Below are 21294 nucleotides of genomic sequence, written 5' to 3'. Positions count from 1 at the left end.
AAGAAGCGCAGCGCCGCCTAAGTTGTCCTTTATCTTTCCCACTCACAATTTATGCATGCATATTAAAGTCTACATAAAATATAACATGATATTTTATCTTTGCACCAAACATTGACTAAAGATATTTCAATTTTGTTATTAAATTATCATACATCAATGAGAAATATAACTAGCACAAATCATGATATATATATTCTGGTCGTTATCCCAACTAGACGTTAACACCGATAGTCTACCAAGCGATTGGTCAGCAAAATTGCAAAATTATCATAAAAATGTGACAAAATTATTTGCTTACTCTCTTAAACACTGAATTTAGTCTATTAGGCTTTGCCCGTGACCAGCCCAATTAAAACGAATTCCATCCAATCAAGCACAAAGAATTCGTTTCTTTCTGGGCCGCATAGCATTAACCGTTATATCACAAGACAATGACAATCAGTGCTTTCTAAATAAAGAAATAGTACTAATATTACTATTAGTAGCGACATGTTTAATATAAGTACATAATAGAAGATGTGAGTATTAATCCTGGTAAAGATGGACGTGTCGTGCATTGAGTGGCTGACAAGGCCTGGCGTTGTTCTTGCATCTGATGTCGAGTGGAGCTTTGAGAGCTGCTACTTGTTGTTTAGATATATATCTCGGCTGTATATAACATACAGAAATGATGATAAATAAAGGTTTGATACATGGAAGAGTGAAATTGAATGTATGATTTTGACCTTAGCGATAACAAGATAGATGAGATGCTCGGTGCAAGGAGGAACACTCGAAGACCCTGTGTATTTGTAGTATTTCCTCAGACTTGTCCTTAATTCTGCCGGATGGAATACTCCTACTTGTATTGGCGCTGTCGCCTCGCTGCTTCTGTACTCACTCCCCAGTTCATACAGTTTCTTGTCTATCTGCATTTCATTCATTAATCACTCTACTACAGAGAGACGGAGGGAGTACTACTCTATTGAGTTTCAACTTTCAAGTGTGACTGACCGTTTGAAGAACTGGATCAGGCCGTCCAAGCTGGAAAAGGGTGGCTACTACTAACACTTTGCCATCGTCAGATACATGCACCATGTGAAGCTCTGCCGCAAACCTATATATGCAAGTAACCAAGGAAATTCATTGATCATGTCACTCATCGTATACTACTAGCTAGCTACCTGTTTCCATTGACTCTATGCTCAGATGGCGAATGCCAGTGCATTTGCTTCAACCTATACTGCTTCTCATCCAGACTTATCTCTCCTGAATCATCAGGGTACTCAATCTGCATCACCACAAATCAATTTATATTACTCCCAATTAAGTACAACTGATCTTTATCAAGCTTGAGTAATAATCTTACTGCAACGGTGAACTTATTATCGACCAAAGTGACATTCACAGCTCGGTAATTTCTTATGAGAGGCTTCCACTTGCTGTTTCGAACAGCTCTGGCCGAGACGATGTTAATGGGCGACTGCAGTTTCCCAGTTGCGCAGAGGGAGAAGTTGGGATTCAAACTCGCCCACTTGTCTGGCCCCGTTGCTCCAGAGTATGTGAATTGCAGCGTCTCCTCTACCTCTAAATAATCCAAACATCAAATTTTCTATCTATAAACATATCTACGTAAGTAAATAATATGAAGAGGCAATCATACTACCACTTGTGCTTGTAGTAAAAGCATTTGAGCCGAGAATAATCAGCAGACTAATTGTCCAAGTGAAGAATCCGAACCGAGCAGCCATGGAAATAATATCTAGAGATTTTGAAAGTAGAAATGGTTTGTTATTGATGTAAATATCATATACTACTATATTGCTGAATATAATTGTCACCTTTGAATAATGATGTGTGTGTGACAAACGACAACTTGCATACGTAGACCCACTTCCACTTTCTGAATCTTCTTCGCGCCCTCAACTTTTTTTGTGTGTCGAGAAAGAGACAGCTGACCTTACCTTATCAGATCCAAGGCTTTTTAGGGGTTTCAATTATTAGTCCTAATGTGGACAAATTTTCCTAAAAAAGTGTGGACACGACCACAACCACTCCCAAATTTTCAATATAAGCATGAATTTTGAATTATTGAGTATGCTATCAAGATTCATGATTGATCATTACAGGTGCAAATAAATTGTTTCGTAAGATGTTACTTCATCTCACGCACGAATTCTTTGGAAGAAAGCTGCTTTATATATAATGAATCACAAAAAATATGAAAATTTGTTTGTAGTTACAGTGATTTTCTATCAACACAATAATGTGAACACAATCCTATACACTTAAAGAGCATAAGTTGCCTTTAGATAGTCAACGATTTCTGCACTCTCAAACATCCCCACTCCTGTGTTTGGATCTTCCAAATAAGGGACCTGCTTACACATAAACATATATAAAAAATGATCAAGTTTCCCTAATACGTTTAATATCGGCCAAACGCAAACTACCTGAAAATGTCCAACTCGCTCGAAAAGGATTTGACGTTTCGGGCTGCCCCTAGCACAACTGCAATGTGAAACAAGGAATATAATGGTTATATACGTAAAACATTTCTCCTTGAGTTTGTTTCATGCTTGATCCAGTTATGTCAAGCAGGGCAAAATGGAGTTTACCTGTGAAGTATGTGAGGTAGCTCCAGCTCCACAAGTACTTCGCGTACGACTTTGCAAAATGGCGATGCCTGAATAGAAGAAAATAATGCCGTTGGGTGTAGGCAATAACGTGGTTCAACTAAAAAGCATATAAATCTACACCACCATTGCTCATATCATTTGGTTTTTTTAGAAAGAGGGATTTCCTCCTGTGATAATATATGCAACTAGAAAAATATTGAAATCTTTAAGATCATCATAATCTGACCTCATACGCCCAAATCTCTAGAGGTTTAGGCGGTAGTTTTGAAGGAGTGTACAAACTGCCCTGCATAGTTAAGTGTAAGTTATGTAAAGCCAAAAACTGATGGAATATATGAGACAAACATTTAGTTTATTTCCGAACTTCATACAATGTTATCCTACAGAGTATTAACATAACATATCATAAGAGGATGTATCCTTTGTGATATCCGCTCAAACTCCATCCTACACCACCTGCTGTGTTTCTGTGATCGGGTAGATATGTGTATGCTTGAAAAAACGTCCGAGTCTCAAATTTCTTCGGAACATTCAGATTAGGTAAGAGAAGGGTATTTTTTTGCATGAATGTATGCCACATGCATGAAAAGAGAAAGGATAAAGTATACCTTCCCAATTCGACCAATCATAGCAAATCCCTCTGTTAAAGTCTACCAAGAACAAATATGCAGGTGGGAAAAATCATTATAGGAAAATGCTCCTTGGTAAGAGAATGAAACTATATAAAAAAGAATGGTTTGCTTACAGTTAAGAGACCAAGAGAGAGCAGCAATGGTACAGTGCCATCACCTGAGACCAAAACAGCAATGGGACATGTACCTTTTTATAAATTTCTTTTTCGAATATTACATAGCATTTCAGTGAATAAACACAACATTCTAAGGTCATCTAATGGTGTAACATTTCATTGAATTTTTTCTTCAGTGAAACAAATTTAAATGGAAGCTAACCAGATTTAGAAAAACATACCATAGTTTCCAACCAGATACTTGATTATGTCATCAGATTCATACATAGAAACTCCTGTGTTTGGGTCCACCTGCAGAAGAAAATATGAAGCTCACTTCCTCCAAAAACGCATGGTGGTTTTAACTTAAAAGCTCAAGAAGTAGTCCACGACGAGAGAGAGTGGCGGACTCAGAGATTAATACCAACAGTCAACTCCAGAACAGTACCATGCATAATGAGACATCTGTTCCAGTAAACAAATAATGATGACATGGCATTTTATACAGCACCTGATTACTAATTGTGCGTGTTAACCTCTGGAAGTCCTTTTGAGTTATAAATGACAGATATCATATTCTTGATTATGGACATTTTACCCTAAATATCGGAAGAAGGTTACATGATACGCAAGAAGATTAAGCATTAGGCAGTTGTATCTTAACAGAATAGCTTCATGTGATGTGAAAAGTGTAATGGTCTAACCATGTAGGGAAACAGCTGTTTGCCACCCATTTGGGAAACCTTGGGACGAAAGTTTGGGCCATTTCTTGGACAAGGATAATACAAGACATCAAGATCCAAAACTGCAACAATTTCTCGAACCTGTGATGATGAAATGAAGTGTGAGTTGGTGCTATAAAAATATACTAGTAGCGAGATATGTACTTATATTATTGTGAAGATACCTTGCGACAAAATGGGCAGCTGGCGGCATTCCCATCATAAGCGACATGGAAACATACACGCTTATTTTTGTTTAAGAGATGAATATAAGAGAGTAATTTAGGAAAAGGAGTACCCTTCAAATTCATAAATCTCAATTGGCTTCTCAGGGCGAGGGCCTAACTTTGAAGTCTCCTTCAACTTAAAGCCTGAATAAGAGTGGATTTTCAGAGAAATACCATTCATTCCAATAGTGAAGAATATAGGAAAGATACCAGCAAATCCTAGAGCATACTGATCAGGTGGAATCTCCGATGCTGGCACGAGGTTCACAGAATACCTGTCACGTGATGAAGTCATAAATTGTTTGAAATTGAGCACAACAAAGTAAAAATAAATAAATGAAATAGGAGAGGAGATACCCGGAGACAAGCACACTAGTGGTGAGGCGAAAGAGCAAAGCGAGAGAAGCCCCCATAATGTCGAAAACCCTATCGGGGCGGATGGAGAATGGTTTGGGCGAAGGCGCCTTGAAATTGGGCGGCGGAGATATCGATGCTGATAACTTCACCCTGAATACTCCGCCGTTGCTGCCTCTGTTTGACGACACCGGCCAGAATGCAGGAGCCGCAGTGTAGGTCAACATTCCGGCCATGGTTATGCTGAGCAATGGCGCAGAGTGATATTTGGAGTTCAACCGACCGCTTGTGGCCTCAAACACGACAGCTGATACACTTAATTAATCACCAGCTTTTCAATACGAAACCGGATAGTATTTTTTTATCAAAATTTGCAGACGTTACAAATTTAATGGTTTTGTTAGGTTGGGCTCATTTCATTTCCCAGATTCGGCTCCGAATAAAATAACATGTGTTTTGGGCTATAGGATTTTAATAACTGGACCGAACTAAATAGGGGACTTTCATTGTATGACTATTTTTAATTTTGACCAAGGAAAAAGGAGTGGGTTGGCTAGTGTATGTGGGTTGGCTATTTAAGTGGCTGAATCAGAAATTAAAATATGTCGCTGCTGAAATTTTTAAAAAATATTTAATTCTATATAATTTAATTTTTATTACAAAGTTGAAAAAAATAAAATATTCTCTACTGTGACCGTATCTCAAAACTTCACGACGCTTTTGATATGAACAAAAAAATTAATATTTTTATTAAATATAAATTTATAAATAGTACGTAGTACTTACTCCCTCCGTCCACGAAAATTTGTCCCAGTTTTTCCATTTCCGTCCGTCCCCCAAAATTTGTTTCATTTCACTTTTACCATTTTTGGTAGTGGACCTCATATTCCACTAACTCATTCTTACTTACATTTTATTATAAAACTAATACTTTAAAAGTAGGACCCACATCCCACCAACTTTTTCAACTCACTTTCCATTACTTTTTTAAAACCCGTGCCCGGTCAAACCGGGACGAATTTTCGTGGACGGAGGGAGTATAATTTTATTTATGAAAACATAAGTGAAAATTTTGACTTCGGAGATTATAAATAGGCCAGCCACAATGGTAAATAGGTCAGCCATAAGCTAGTCTATTTCTCCTCCTGCCACATTATCCGGCACTAAAATTCCTCCTGCCACATCATCAGGACAAACATCTGGACAAGCAATAGGCTAGCCACAGGCTAGCCACATCATTAGCACTATTAAAAAAAATAACTAAACTTACGGAATTAAACAAAAACTGCAGAATTAAACATACAACACATATACGGGAAAATTCATTAATTTCATTAAAATTTAAAAAATTACATTAATTAAAAAAATACCATAATAAAAAAAATACATAAAACCAAAAAAACTATCGTTGTGCAGTCCTCCGCGCCCACAACTCTTCAATTAAATCCTTTTGGAGTTGGATATGCACATCCACTTGGCGCATGTCGGCATGTGCCTGGAGGCGGACGGCTTCATCGTGAGGTACCCCCCTTCGTACATTGGGGGTGGTCACGCCGTGGCTTGGACCGGCTTCATCGTCATTGGCCCAATTAGTCAGTTGTACACCTTCATCTTCGACTATCATGTTGTGCATGATAATACAGACGTACATTATAGAAGCAATGCAGTCGACATGCCACAAACGCGTTGAACCCCTAATTGCCACCCATCGGGACTGGATTGGAGCACACCAAATGCGCGCTCCACGCCCTTGCGCGCCGACTCCTGCCGTTCCGCAAAGTAGGCCTTCCTGTCCTCATTTGCGCATCTGATCGTCTTCACAAAGACGGGCCACCTAGGTATATCCCATCCGCCAAGTAGTAGCCCAAATCATGCCGGTTGCCGTTGGCGACAAACCGATGGACGGACCGACGCCTCGACACTTGCTTCGTTGAAAAGGGCAACGAGTTGAGGACGTTGAGGTCGTTGTTCGAACGGCTACCCCAAAATACGCGTGCAGTCCACGCCAAATCGGCTACGGCCTCGAGGATCAGGGATTATTTCCCTTGTAGCCTCGAGGATCATCGTGGGATTATTTCCCATTGTATGCAGGTGGTGTCAGAACCCTGTCATCCCGTAGGGAAGATCTTCCATCCTTATGCATACAATCTTCTTGCCTAACGCATCTCGCAGGGCCGTGCTTCTTCCCATTATCTTGCAATGATCTGCCGAGGTAGGGCATCGAAGATATCGATCCTGAATATTTTTAACGACGCTCACGCAAATGGACACTCGAGTATGAGGCGATCTCAACGATGTGGAGGTACTCGTCCCACATATCACAGCATCAGCTCCGTAGAGCCAAGCTTGCACGATTGCCGCGGTGCACTTTTGAATAGGGGTGCGGCCGGGTCTGCCAGCCGCATTGTGCCTCAAGCGGAAGCACTTATATCGGCCGCTCCAAAGCATCAACGATACGCATAAACAGCTTTCCATGCGCATCCTAAAACATACCGCTGAACATGTTGGCGCTTTAACCGAAGGGTTGCTACGCAAAGTAGTCATCATATGCGGCCACATGTGCGGCTAATCACATTGATCCCAGAGCAATCAACGCTCGGCGGTGGACAATGGGTGGAGGTCGAGGTACCGCCAGCTGCAGCCCTTTGTAGCAGCCGGTCTATCTCACCCTCCGTATATGCCTCTAATGCTTCGCCCATTTGCCGTTCGTACTCCTCATCACTACTACCACTACTACCACCCGCGTTACTCATTTCGCGTTGTTGCTCTTGTACATAAATTAAGAGAGAGAGAAAACTCGTTAAAACAAGTGGTGCGAATGAAAATGGCGTGAAAATCGCGTATATATAGTGTTTCGAAAATTTAATTAAAAAAAAATGCGCTCGTCGATCGCTTGACGATCGCCAGCCTACAATGGTGGCGAGCGGATCGGCGAGCGCTCAGCATCGGCCAGCGCTCGCCGAAATTCTCACCGAAATGGCGCTCGCCGATTGCAATGGTTCGGCGAGCGGACCGGCCAGCACCGAGAATCGGCTAGCCGGTCGCTCGTTGCCCATTGTGGATGCTCTTATCACATGCTATAGTATAATAATAAATAATATAAATAAAAATAAAGAAAATGAAATATAATAAAACACAACATGAATTGATTATGCGAATTATTTAATTCATATACATAACACACGTAATAGATACAGTACTTGAATTGGGATTTGGAAATTGATAGAAGTTTGTAGGAAAATTAATGGAAAAAAAGAAGAAGTAATTGCAATAAAAGCTAATGATTTCAATTGATTTAATTTAAAATATTACATCATGAGAATTGAATGGCAAATGTAAATAGGCTACTAAAAGTTAATGGGTTTTGGGTCTTTAAATTTCACTACCTCATTATCCATTTTTAATCCAACATCTCTTTCAACAATTACCATGGTTTTATTTTTTTTTATTTTTTTTTCTTGTTTTGACATCGGCTAAGACTTCTGCTGAAGCGGGTGACTCGACCTATATTGTATTGAATCTGTCAATCGACTACTTTTGGTAATTGTGAGATATGTGGTGTGCCTAATTAGACATTTACCTAAAATAAAAAATATCAAAAATAAAATGCTAGTTTAATTGAAAAGCTAAAAAGTAAACATGCAAACATACATATTTTGGGAGCATTTCAATCATATAAAAATAAAAATAAAAAGTGCAAAAATGCTAGTGTAATCGAAAAGCTCAAAAGTAAAAATGCAAATCTATATATTTTGGGAGCATTACAGTCCGATAAAAATTAAAAAAGTGCAAAAATACTAGAAACGAGACAAACTCAAATTCGGAGACTTCCCATGACATTTTTTTTCATAGATTATGAATGTACAAATGTTTGTCTCAAAGCTTATAGATTTTCCATGATATTTTTCTCAGGCATTATGAATGTACTAATGTCAAAGTTCAAGAACAATTTATACAATTGTGTGTAAATTAAGGAATTGTTGGTTTCTACTGTATTACAAGAGATAAACTAGCCGGGCGTAATACAACCCAGGAAAAAATATAAATGGAAAACTGAAACGAAATTACAATATTGAAATCGAACCAAATAAACCGTGAACAGTTGTTAGCCGAGTCGAGGAGTCCTCTTTCCGCAAGACGAGATACGCCCCGGTAGTGCTCTTTGGATTGACGTTTCGTCCCCAAAGATAAAACGGCTACGTCTCTGATGAAGCAGCACCGCTATCAGCAGAGCTCCGGCGAACCGGATAGAGGAGAGGGCAGAGCTTTCGACCGAAAAACAATGCAGAGAGAGATGAGAGTGTATGATGCAGATTCTAGTTTTCAGTGTGTAGAATGCTAGAATGACTAGCCAATTTATAGGCTCAGTCCATTGTAGGGGTCAACGCAGCCTTGATGGCTGTCATCAATGCCAGACCGTAACGGTCGTCGGTTACGAGGCGTTACAAGCCATCGGGCGTTACGAGCTCAGAGCTAGAGAGGTTGAATCTAGACGCTTCTAGATTCGATCATGACGTGGACTATCACGTGTCAGCCACGTTGGCTTCCCGCGTCATACTGACGAGGTGTCATCCCGCTTGGCTCGCTGACATGGAAACGGTGGTGGTCTAAAAAGAATTAGACCCACTAGCCTTGGGTCGAGCCCACGACCAGGCCCAAAGAACAACCCAAAGACCACCAAAGACCAATTGCTAAGATCCAAGGACAAGGACACGAGCACGGTCTCGGGCTCGGGCTCGAGGCTCGCGGCGGGGCGGGCGCGGCGCGCGCGTGTGCGCGCGTGTGGGCTCTTACAGCCCATCTTAGTCCACTATAATTATTACATGCAATAATCATTCTTATTAAATACTAGTTTAATAAGGTTGTAACTTCCAATGTGGGATAATTAACTCTCTTAATTATTCCCTAAGCTTCTCTCATAGCTCATTTAAGTTTGTAATTTTGCACAACTTTAATCCATTATTTCTCACTCACCGGGAATCGGATTTGAGAAAATGAATATACCACGGTCATCTACTCCGAACGTAGATCGACGCTATATCATTTAATTTCACAAAATTAAATGTCTCGTTGAAATTATAATTGGTCAAAGTCCATTGACCGGCATAGATTCCAACAATCCCCCACATGAGTGGAAATAGCCAAATGCAAATGCATGCAGACACAAGCTCAACCCTCGAGAGGTATATAAGCATAAGGATAGGTAGCTTTTAGCTTTGAACCTTCCATAGTCAACGCCATCGGATACACAGGCGGTCTAGTAGCGCGATGCTTTGAACTAGTCCCCCACGGCGTGCACCGAGACAATGGTGTTAACACTTAAACACCTCAACCTCATCCGTTCTCACGTTTTGTGTCTTTTGCGGCCTTGGACACCACTTTGGATTCATAAGTGTGTAATTTGAAGCGGCCACACTTCACACTTACATAGGTGATTCCTACTCGAGTATCTTGCCCTACTCGGTCTCTTTGAGAACTCAATCTCCTTGAGATCCTTAGAAATCATTAAAAGTCATAGACTTATCCTCACCACAAGGCAAGTTTTCAACACTCTATTGCTCTTTAGGGAATAGATGTAGACGAGTGTTTCACACGAACTCTCATAGCTTAGTTTTCCCATTGAACCAAGTTCTTGGGATCTCCAGTCATCATGGTTGGGTTACCACTATGACAATTCTTTAGTTTGTGGATTTCAAACTCATTCCCTCTAGCAACTTATTCATTTGATCACGGTTTAACCCTTTGGTTAGCGGATCCGCTAGATTATTTATTGACTTCACATAGTCAATTGTAATCACGCCTGTTGTGATCAAATGTCTCACGGTATTATGTCGTCGACGAATATGTCGAGACTTACCATTATAGAAGCCATTGTTCGCCCTCTTGATGCACTATTTATTAGCACTAAAAATACCTGCAAGCATACAGGGTAGATCTAGTATAGCTAAAGGTCAGTACCGGGATATCGAACACAGGGAATAAGATTGCAACTGACTACCATATACTAAGCATCACATACTATCTAGAGACACGGAGTTTTTGGTTTTGGATTAATTAAACTAGACAGAAAATAAATAAACAAATAACAAAAAACATAAAAACAATGATACAAAGCAGGCGTAAGAAAGTAGAATTTAAGGATTCAAAACACAATTGACTTCCTTGAATTACGGTCTCTAGAGTTATTAAGTCGGTCACTTAACTAGATTAAACCCCCTCCCGAGGTGAGAAATCCGTAGATTAGGTGTAATAATTGAAGTCCCCTTCTAATTCTTAGACCTAACTCCTAAAAGATCGTTAAGACCAATGACCTCACGTGAAACCTCAACTCTCCCGAGTTCTATTGAATTAAAGTGTGAATTATCCCTCGTCCAAGTCAATTATTTCGTCTCCCGAGTACTCTAATCAACTCTAGCATGTATTCAAAAGGTAGCTAATCAATTGAATATAGAAGGCACAAGGATAAATCAAATAACTGCAAGAGCTAACAAGGAAAATCAATTGAATATCTTCACCAAAAAATCCACAAAAGATGTTCTACTCATAGACAAGTAAAAACTACAAATAAAGTACGAGACATGAAAGAAATTGATAAAACCCAAGGTTGAATCTTCAATCTTCAGTCTTCTCTTGCCTGGATCTGTAGAGCTCCGCTCCAATGGAAGATGGATGAATTAAATGTGGAAGATGGAATGGAAGAATCTATAGAGGGGGAAGGATTGGAGGCTCTGAGATGAAGATTAAAATTAGGTTTAGAGGTATTTATAGGTTGGAAAAAGGTTAATTTTCGTGGCCTTCAAGATATGGGAGAGATTTGGCTTCACAATATAATAATTTATTTTCTTCCGTGAATTTCCGCCTAAATTCCCGTCAGCTTTGACTGCACTGCGCAATGTTCGTAGAATAGCCACAACTTTTTCCATAGAACTCCGATTGAGACGTGCGAGACATCCACGCGAATCTCTTTCAAAGAAGAAGAGAATGGTATGAACTAAGCACTGATTGAACTTCAAAATCGCTGGCAGAATGGGCTCGAACAGAGGCTGCTGCACCTTGGCCTTTTTGCACCTTTTTTTCTATCATTTATCAACAAACACGTCAAAAATACCAAATGTATAACATATGCAATTTAATAATATAATTTGCATGATTGACATTTAAAACGAGTCAAATCTAGCCCTTAAAAACATGCAAAATCCGTGTTTGTCACCTCCCGATAGCGGCTTGGCTATCACAGTGAATCAACACTGGTGGCACTGGCTTAGACCAACCTGGAATATCCTCAAGGAAGTTCTTAAGCCACTCGGCTTCTTCCCCGGCTTTATCTAAAGCTATGAATTCTGATTTCATGGTTGAACGGACTATACATGTCTGTTTCGTGGATTTCCACGAGACAGCACCACCCCCAATTGTAAAGACGTATCCACTTGTTGAAAGTGAGTCTTTATTATCGGATATCCAATTCGCATCACAGTACCCTTCAAGTACCGGGGGTATCTCGAAAAATGTAGCCCATGATTTTGAGTATGTTTTAGATATCTCAAAACCCTTACAAGAGCTCTCCAATGCTCTTTGCTTGGATTACTCGTGTATCGACTCAACTTGTTCACGGCACAAGCAATGTCCGGTCGAGTGCAATTAGTCAAGTACATAATGCACCCAATGACCCGTGCATATTCTTCTTGTGCAACGGGTTCGCCCTTGTTTTTGCTCAAGTGAACATCGAGTTCAATTGGAGTCTTAACCGGCGCGCCATCGTAGGCATTGAATTTCTTCAATATCTTCTCAACATAATGAGATTGGGTTAAGATGATTCCATCGGATGTTCTTAGAATTTTCATTCCAAGAATTACATCGGCTAGACCCATGTCTTTCATGTCAAAGTTTCTCTTTAACATGACCTTTGTCTCGTTAATCACTTGAGTGTTACTACCCATGATTAACATGTCATCAACGTAAAGACACACTATAACATACCCGTTATCAGTGCTCTTAATATAGACACATTTGTCACACTCGTTGATTTTAAACCCATTCGATAACATCACATTATCAAACTTCAAGTGTCATTGCAACGGCGCTTGTTTCAATTCATAGAGGGACTTAACCAGTTTGCATACCTTTTTCTCTTGTCCAGGTACTACAAACCCTTCGGGTTGTTCCATATAGATTTCATCCTCTAATTCACCATTTAGAAACGCAGTCTTAACATCCATTTGATGAATCTCAAGATTTTGCAATGCAGCAATCGCGAGAAGCACTCGGATAGATGTAATCCTCGTTACAGGTGAATAGGTGTCGAAGAAGTCATGTCCTTCCTTTTGTTTAAAACCCTTTACAACCAATCGGGCTTTATACTTATCCACTGTTCCATCGGCCTTAAATTTTTTTTTAAGCACCCATTTGCACCCTAAAGGTTTCGCACCTTCGGGCAAATCGACCAACACCCAAGTGTAGTTTAGCAAAATTGAATCAATTTCGCTTTGAACAGCTTCTCTCCAATGTAACCCGTCTGGGCCATCGAAGGCTACTTTTATTGACGTTGGCTCTTCATCCAACATAAAAACAATGTAGTCAGGACCAAATGTTTTTGGTGTTCTGACCCTACTACCACGATTTAGGCTCTTCATCCGCGGATTTAGAACTAGTGGCTTCATCCACTGTTTTAGAACTATTGGCCTCATCTTCAATTCTTGTCTCAAAATTGATTGGGACTTCTTCTTTGTCCTTGCAAGGAAACGTATTTTCGAGAAATACGGCATTCCTTGACTCGATTGTTGTTCCTACTGTAATAGTCGATATTTCAGACTTGTGAACAACAAATCTATATGCACTACTATTAAGTGCATATCCAATGAAGATACAATCAACCGTTTTAGGTCCAATTGTGACTACCTTGGGCGGGGGAACTATCACCTTCGCCAAACATCCCCACACTTTGAGGTATTTGTAGGATGGTTTCTTTCCTTTCCACAACTCATAAGGAGTGATGTTTTTTTCCTTTGAGTGGAATTTTGTTTATGATATAGTTGGCTGTCAAGATAGCCTCGCCCACATGTTATGTGGTAATCCTGAACTCAGTAGCAACGCATTCATAATCTCTTTTAAAGTTCGATTTTTGCGTTCTACTACACCATTAGATTGTGGTGAATATGGAGCTGTTGTTTGATGAATTATACCACTTGCGTTGCATAACTCTTCAAACGGGGCTACATACTCGCCTCATCTATCACTTCGAATCGCTTTGATTTTTACAACCAAGTTGATTCTCAACCTCGTTCTTATAATTTTTGAACGCTTCAATTGCTTCATCTTTACTTCTTAAAAGATAAATGTAGCAATATCTTGTGCAATCATCTATAACAGTGATAAATTACTTTTTACCACCTCTAGTTTGCACCATCCTTAAACCACATACATCCATGTGAATTAGTTCAAGGGGTTTCGTTTACCATTCAACTGAGTGAAACGATAACTTTGTCATTTTAGCCTCAAGACATATTTCACATTTGTCTTGGCTATCCACTTCAATTGCCTTTAGTAATTCTAAGTTTACTAATCTTTTCACGGCTTTTGAATTTACATGTCCCAATCTACAATGCCACAAATTTGAAGACTCGGTCAAATAAGAGGAAGTAGATGCTTTATTATTATTGTTAGCCAAAGGCTTTGGAACAAGGCGCGTAGCCACACTAAGCTTGAAAAGTCCGTCGGTTACATAACCTTTTCCGAGGGACTTCCCAAACTTATACAAAGCAAACCTATCAGACTCAAATACAAGTTTAAACCCCTTATTAACTAGTATTGATCCTGACACTAGGTTCTTGCGGATGTCCGGGACATGCAGCAGATCCTTCAAAGTGATAGTGACGCCAGACGTCGTCATGAGAATCACGTTGCCAATGCCGAGGACTTCGGACGATGCTTGATTCCCCATGTTAATCTTCTTCCCTTCAACAGCAGTGTAGGAGGCAAACTTGCTCCTATCTGAGTAAACATGAGCCGTAGCGCCGGTGTCGATGTACCAGCCGCCCTTGTTGTCAACAATGTTGACTTCTTCAGTGACCACGGCAACAAGGTCATCTTCATTCCAGTCCTTGAACTCTTTCTCAACGACGTGGGCTGCCGGCTTCTTCTTCTTGCTGCGGCAGTCTTTGGCAAAGTGGCCAATTTTGCCACACTTGTAGCATTCAGCCTTCAAACTTCTTTGTAGGCTGCTTTCCCTTCCCCTTGTCCTTCTGATTTGGGCGAGGGCGTTTGTTGGAGGGACCGCCTCGCTCCAACAAGTTGGCTTTGGCATCAAGTGGGCTAAAGCCCTTAGCCTTTTGATCGATCTTGTGCACATCCGCTTCAATGCGCAGCTTCACGATCAAGTCTTCAAGACTCATCTTCTTTCGCTTGTGCTTGAGATAGTGCTTGAAGTCCTTCCAACTAGGAGGAAGCTTCTCGATGAGTATGCACCGTATAAAGTTGTCGGGTAAAATCATCCCTTCAGCCGCTAGTCCGTGGATGATCATTTGGAACTCTTGAACTTGTTCCATGACCGGTCTAGAGTCGACCATTTTGTAGTCCGTAAATTTGGATACTACAACATGTTCAGTACCTGCAGCATTGTCAATACTGTACTTTTTCTCTAGGCTTTCCCATATCTCTTTGGATGTGGTTACAATGGAGTATACATTGTACAAACTATCATCTAACGCACTTAGAATGAAATTTTAACAAAGATAATCTCCTTTGCGCCATTGTTCATAGTCCGCCAAGATCTCGAGCCTCGTCTCTTGATCACTTGGCGTGGGCGGCTCGTTCTCCGTGAGGAAGATGGCGATGCCCAATGTTGTCAAATAGAACAACATCTTTTGGTACCACCTCTTGAAGTCAGATCCTCCAAACTTAGGTGGCTTCTCGGCGGGTGGCATCATTCTAGGTGCCAAAGGTGCCGCATTTGGTCCTTGGAAGGAACCATTCATGTTTCCCCCGAAGGAGCAAACAACATGGTTGGGCATATGGCCCCCACCATTCATGTTGGGCATAGAGCCCATCATGGTCGCACTGGTCCCGAAGGAGCCAATGCCCGTGCTGAACCCGAAGGTTCCAACACTCGCATGAGACCCGAAGGCCCCAACACTCGATCCGTTAAAGGATCCGAAGGAACCACTAAAAGTGGAACCAACCGACCCACTCGAGGTGGATCCACCAGTGAGCCCATGGGTGTTAGAATACACCCAAGAGGTTGTTGATGAAGATGGATAGAACCCGGGAGTTGGCATCATCGTGGTGGATGCCATGGTGGAGGAAATGATGGCGGTGGTGGTGGCCGGAGTGGTGGCAGCAACAGTGTTGGATTCAGTCGACATCTCCAAGCAAAGGTGTTTAAAGTTTCGAAAGTTTTAGTTTCAGTTTATAAGTCCAAATCCCTTGCAAGTTATATCTCGTCTTGCGATTGTTGGTTTCTACTGTATTACAAGAGATAAACTAGCCGGGCGTAATACAACCCAAGAAGAAATACAAATGGAAAATTGAAACGAAATTACAATATTGAAATTGAAACAAATAAACCGTGAACAGTTGTTAGCCGAGTCGAGGAGTCCTCTTTCCGCAAGACGAGATACGCCCCGGTAGTGCTCTTCGGATTGACGTTTCGTCCCCAAAGATAAAACGGCTACGTCTCTGATGAAGCAGCACCACTATCAGCAGAGCTCCGGCGAACTGGATGGAGGAGAGGGCAGAGCTTTCGACAGAAAAACAATGCAGAGAGAGAAGAGAGTGTATGATGCAGATTCTAGTTTTCAGTGTGTAGAATGTTAGAATGACTAGCCTATTTATAGGCTCAGTCCACTGTAGTGGTCAACGCAGCCTTGATGGCTGTCATCAATGTCAGACCGTGACGGTCGTCGGTTACGAGGCGTTACAAGCCGTTACGAGCGGTAGGGCGTTACGAGCCGTTACAAGCTCAGAGCTAGAGAGGTTGAATCTAGACGCTTCTAGATTCGATCATGACGTGCACCAAGCCCACGACCAGGCCCAAAGAACAGCCCAAAGACCAATTGCCAAGATCCAAGGACAAGGACAAGGACAAGGACGCGGGCGCGGGCTCGGGCTCGCGGCTCGCGGCGGCGCGGGCGTGTGCACGCGTGTGCGCTCTTACAGCCCATCTTAGTCCACTATAATTATTACATGTAATAATCCTTTTTATTAAATACTAGTTTAATAAGGTTGTAACTTCCAATGTGGGATAATTAACTCTCATAATTATTCCCTAAGCTTCTCTCATAGTTCATTTAAGTTTGCAATTTTGCACAACTTTAATCCATTATTTCTCACTCGTCGGGAATCGGATTTGAGAAAATGAATATACCACGGTCATCTACTCCGAACGTAGATCGACGCTATATCATTTAATTTCATAAAATTAAATGTCTCGTTGAAATTATAATTGGTCAAAATCCATTGACCGGCATAGATTCCAACAGGAATGAAATCATCATCAATAAGAAAAGCACACATTATTGTATACAGATGTGTCCACGGTTTGAAACCAGCGGTTCGCGGTTCGGTTCTGGTTCCAAAACCATCGGTTTCAGTTTCAGTTTCAGTTCCGAACAGGCAATTTTTCGGCGGTTTTTTGCGGTTCCGTCTTGGTTTCACGGTTTTTCGCGGTTCTGGTTTGCAACCGCCCGGATCCGGCGTTTCCGGCACAATTTCGGTTCAAAAATTTTCGAACTTGAACTAAACCACGGTTTAGAAAATGACGGTTTCGATTTAGATAAATTCGCACGGTTTCGATTTAGAACCGTAACCGTCGGTTTAGAACCGTAACCGTCTGTTACAATTTCACGGTTAACCGCTGGAACCATAAACCTTGGGCACCTCTAATTGTATATTATTATAAGAACATTCGCTTTAACATTTTTTTATTTAAAAAAGGACGATCAACTTCCTTAGCCCCCAATGTAGAAAGAATAAAAGGTTCAGCAATAAGAAAAGAAAAAAGAAGTGAATTCCGACATAAAAATGATGCTCCATGAAGTCGGTGGGAAGCATGTCAGATTTTGATTAGAAGAAATCAAATAAGTGGAAAGATTGGATAGTCAACAACTATATATGATTGAGATCGACGATGATATATACTCCCTCTCCCTCTCCCTCTGTCCCTAAAGAATATACACTTTGGATTCAGTATGATTTTTAATGTAAAATTAGTAAAATAAGAGAAAATTAAAAAAAATTAGTAATTAAAGTATTGTTAATGAAAAATGAGTCTCACCTCATTAAAAAAAAAGTTTCTAAAACTGGAAAGTGCATATTATTATGAGATAAACCAAAAAGAAAAATATACATAATCTTATGAGACAGATGGGGTATATATTATTTATATTGCAACTTTGGGTTTACCTGCATCGCAATATCTCAATTCTGCTACTGTTTTTTGAAGCAAAAATAAAAAAACTTCAATCCTAATATTGATTACATTTCCTATTGCGCACTAAATCTTTTATGATCATAAGTGGAAGTATTTTTTTATTCAAAACCACCACTCCATGATATTGATATGCATATTCTGGATTCTCCAAAAGTGCCATTGTCTTATAACACAAATGGCAACATTGCTATCTGCTAAATTTATGTAGCTGCTAGATATTTTATATATTGCTCAATGCTCATAAGTATATCATGGTAGATTCACCATTTTCCTTTTTACAGTATTTATTCTTAAATTTTTGTTTCTTGCCTACCACTTAATTACCCAATGGCAAATGGATTAAATATTGCACGATTAACAAGTTGGTCTACATACAATGGCGGAGCTACGCTGGGGCATGGGGGGCCCTTGGGCCCCCCAGCCATTCGACTTTTAATTATATTATATATATTCAGAGACACTAACATATGATTTGGTAGCCCATTTGGCAAGTTATATTGGCTAAAGATTGTAGTTGTTGGAGAGGTGTAGAGTTCGATTCTTAGCTAAGGCTTTCTTTTTTTAAAATATTTGCCCAATGTGTTAGTAAGCCATTTCTTATCAAATAAATTGCAATATTTACCTAATTTTTTTTGTCAAATTATATTTTACAGATGTGCTAGATTTATTTAATAACTCTTATGGTCAATTTATTTTTTTAGACATGTGTCTAATTCATGACTTTTAAAGGGTATAATTTGAAAGGATATTATGTGCTAGATTTTATTTAATAACATTTACTGTCAATTCATTTTTTAGAGATGTTTTATATTCATGACTTTTAAAGGGTATAGTTTGAAAGGATATTATTTGTTCTATAACTTGTAAATATACATTTTTAAATTACTTTTTTTTATTAGTATTGCAGTATAATTAATAGTTTTATCAAAAAATTTTAATATTTACACTTAAACAATTGTTTTACTTATGAAAAACTTAATTTTATTAGTAGGTAAAATTTTTTTAAGGTCATCACAAAGTTCTTATATCAATTATTTTCAGTTAGATTAAATTTTCTTGATATGCATTCATTTCTTATGTACTAAATATCTGAAAACATTCCTTTATTTTTTTCTAATTCTAACTGATGAAAAAAGGCAAAACATAAAAGAGTCTTCCTACGACTAATTTTGATGACAAAATCATTGAGAGATACCTATATTTATTAATAGTGGCGCTAAAATTTTTCTTCTTGGACCCCCCACCAAAAAATTCCTGACTCCGCCACTGTCTACATATTAATAAAAGGGCTGGCACCCTTAAAAAGATTGCTTGTTCCAAAAATACTCATCATGATAGTGATAATTGATGAAGACTCTTAAGATTTGCTTACTAATCACCACCAGTCTATCACTCCACCCACATATTTAAAACAGTGAAATTCTATATAGATAGTCCATAAATTTTGTACATTGCGGATTACGATTCCTTGAAAAAAAATACTCATTCCATTAAAAAAAATATATATTTGAGACAGAATTATAATTAATGCATAATTGGTGAAGTAAGAAAGATGAAGACAATGATAGTTAAAATAGTATAAGTGGATAGTGTGATCCATACTATTATTAGTGTTTAATGTTGTATTCTAATGGTATAAATTGTACTGTATATAAATTAAAATATTTGTGTAATGAGTTTGGGAGAATTTTACACAAATGGAAATGAGATATATTTATAAGACTGACGAAAAAGAAAAATATCTTTATTTTTATGGAACGTGGGAGTATCATAAAAAAATTCAAGGATTTTGATAGGTGTTTTTTTGCATTTTTTTCAACTTTTTTGCAACTACTCCCTCCGTCCAACAATAGGAGTCCCATTTCTTATCGGTGCGGGTTTTAAGAAATGTTAAGAAAAGTGAGTGGAAGAAAGTTAGTGGAATATGGGTCTCACTTGTATATATTAGTTTTAAATGGTATGTGAGTGGAATGGGTTGGTGGAATGTGGGGTCTCTTTACCATTTATGGTAATTATGAACCGAGACTCCTATTCGTAGACGGACCAAAATGGAAAAACGGGACTCCTATTTGCGGACGGAGGGAGTATAATATATAAAATTCAAATTAGAATTTATTAATCCTTTATTTTTTTACCAGAGGCTCTTGTTGTTAATTACATTTTTATTTAATAAATTCTTATTTTAATTTTATACTATTTTTTATCAATCTTATATGATTATAAATTATTATGAATTAAAAAAATAAGAGATCGACGCTATGAATAATGATAATGAAAAGACAAAAGCAATCTCAAGATTCAAGGTTACATACTCGAGTCAAATTAAATACACAGGATATGACACTATTTATGATAGGAGAATCCAAATCGATAAATATAGAGCATTAGAGCTTATTCTGCACTATTAAAACTTTTCACATGCAAAGCCAAATTGAAGTGCACAGCTCCGAATTAGTCCTAATCACTCGTATTCCCAAACAGCAAAGGTTAGCATTAAATCATAATCAAGATTAATCACCACTTGATCAAAATCATCTAGTGGGGCCTAAAAAGTGCACATGGTTTCTTCAGCAATATATATATACTCCACCAACACTTGTACCTGATCAAATTTCAACTTGTATTCGTCTTTCTCAAGCAAAAAACAAACATACATGGGAAACTGCTTAGTTCTTGAGCAAAAATCTGTGAGTGTAATGAAGACAGATGGAAAGGTCATTGAATACAAATCTCCCATTAGAGTCCACCAAATTCTGTGTGACTATTCTCACCATGCCATATCTGATAAACTCCCAGTAGTAAAACACCTGCATCCCAACACCGAGCTTCTCCAAGGCCGCGTGTACTATCTTCTCCCCATCCCGGTGGTGCCCCAGCCAGCCAAGAAGAAGAAGAGGGTCCGCTTCTCAGATGAGGTTGTGGAGGAAGAGAGACGACGGGCCACGGGGGCCGTGAGGATCAAGCTTCTGATCACCAAGCAAGAGCTGCAGGCAATGCTTGCCAAAGAGGGACTTTCGGTTGAAAAGATGATCTCAAAGGTGCAGAAAGAGCCACTCGAGATCGCCGTCTTGGATAGTATCCCTGAGCTAGATGACTAGTTCATGGATTTTTCCAATTTACAAGGACAAAAACAAGAAAAAAAGGAAGGTATCGATTATGTATGTTAGTACTTCATACACTTTAATAGATGTATACAATCCAAATCAAGCTATGAAGACTTTGG

The 21294-nt window shown here is 39.3% G+C and overlaps 3 protein-coding genes across 5 annotated transcripts; 1 reads left to right on the top strand and 2 right to left on the bottom strand.

Moving 5' to 3' along the window:
- Window positions 1-243: 243 nt before the first annotated feature.
- Window positions 244-1785, bottom strand: LOC125223609 (alpha carbonic anhydrase 1, chloroplastic-like). 2 transcript variants are annotated; one of them, XM_048126826.1, is made up of 6 exons: window positions 1646-1785; window positions 1349-1566; window positions 1164-1270; window positions 994-1096; window positions 726-908; window positions 244-648 (listed from the first exon to the last, which is right to left on the bottom strand). In XM_048126826.1, the coding sequence occupies exons 1-6, from the start codon at window positions 1728-1730 to the stop codon at window positions 526-528; spliced, it is 819 nt and encodes a 272-aa protein (XP_047982783.1). In that variant the 5' UTR covers window positions 1731-1785; the 3' UTR covers window positions 244-525. The 2 variants fall into 2 exon arrangements, with proteins under 2 accessions (XP_047982783.1, XP_047982782.1); XM_048126825.1 differs by having other exon boundaries at window positions 1643-1750.
- A 370-nt stretch (window positions 1786-2155) lies between these two features.
- LOC125223608 lies at window positions 2156-4999 on the bottom strand. Of its 2 annotated transcripts, XM_048126822.1 has the most exons (12): window positions 4652-4997; window positions 4505-4569; window positions 4366-4438; window positions 4253-4271; window positions 4050-4169; window positions 3588-3657; window positions 3364-3407; window positions 3227-3268; window positions 2845-2904; window positions 2598-2665; window positions 2433-2490; window positions 2156-2357 (listed from the first exon to the last, which is right to left on the bottom strand). In XM_048126822.1, exons 1-12 carry the CDS (start codon window positions 4882-4884, stop codon window positions 2268-2270), a joined length of 942 nt encoding a protein of 313 aa, XP_047982779.1. In that variant the 5' UTR covers window positions 4885-4997; the 3' UTR covers window positions 2156-2267. The 2 variants fall into 2 exon arrangements, with proteins under 2 accessions (XP_047982779.1, XP_047982781.1); XM_048126824.1 differs by lacking the exon at window positions 3227-3268 and having other exon boundaries at window positions 4652-4999.
- Window positions 5000-20725: 15726 nt separating this feature from the next.
- LOC125221012 lies at window positions 20726-21169 on the top strand. Its single transcript, XM_048123137.1, has one exon. The coding sequence runs from the start codon at window positions 20726-20728 to the stop codon at window positions 21167-21169; it is 444 nt and encodes a 147-aa protein (XP_047979094.1).
- The last annotated feature ends 125 nt before the right edge of the window (window positions 21170-21294 follow it).

This window comes from Salvia hispanica, chromosome 4 (genome assembly GCF_023119035.1).
Source record: "Salvia hispanica cultivar TCC Black 2014 chromosome 4, UniMelb_Shisp_WGS_1.0, whole genome shotgun sequence".
In the NCBI taxonomy this organism is placed as follows: domain Eukaryota; kingdom Viridiplantae; phylum Streptophyta; class Magnoliopsida; order Lamiales; family Lamiaceae; genus Salvia; species Salvia hispanica.
This window is presented reverse-complemented; position numbering and strand designations above follow the sequence as displayed.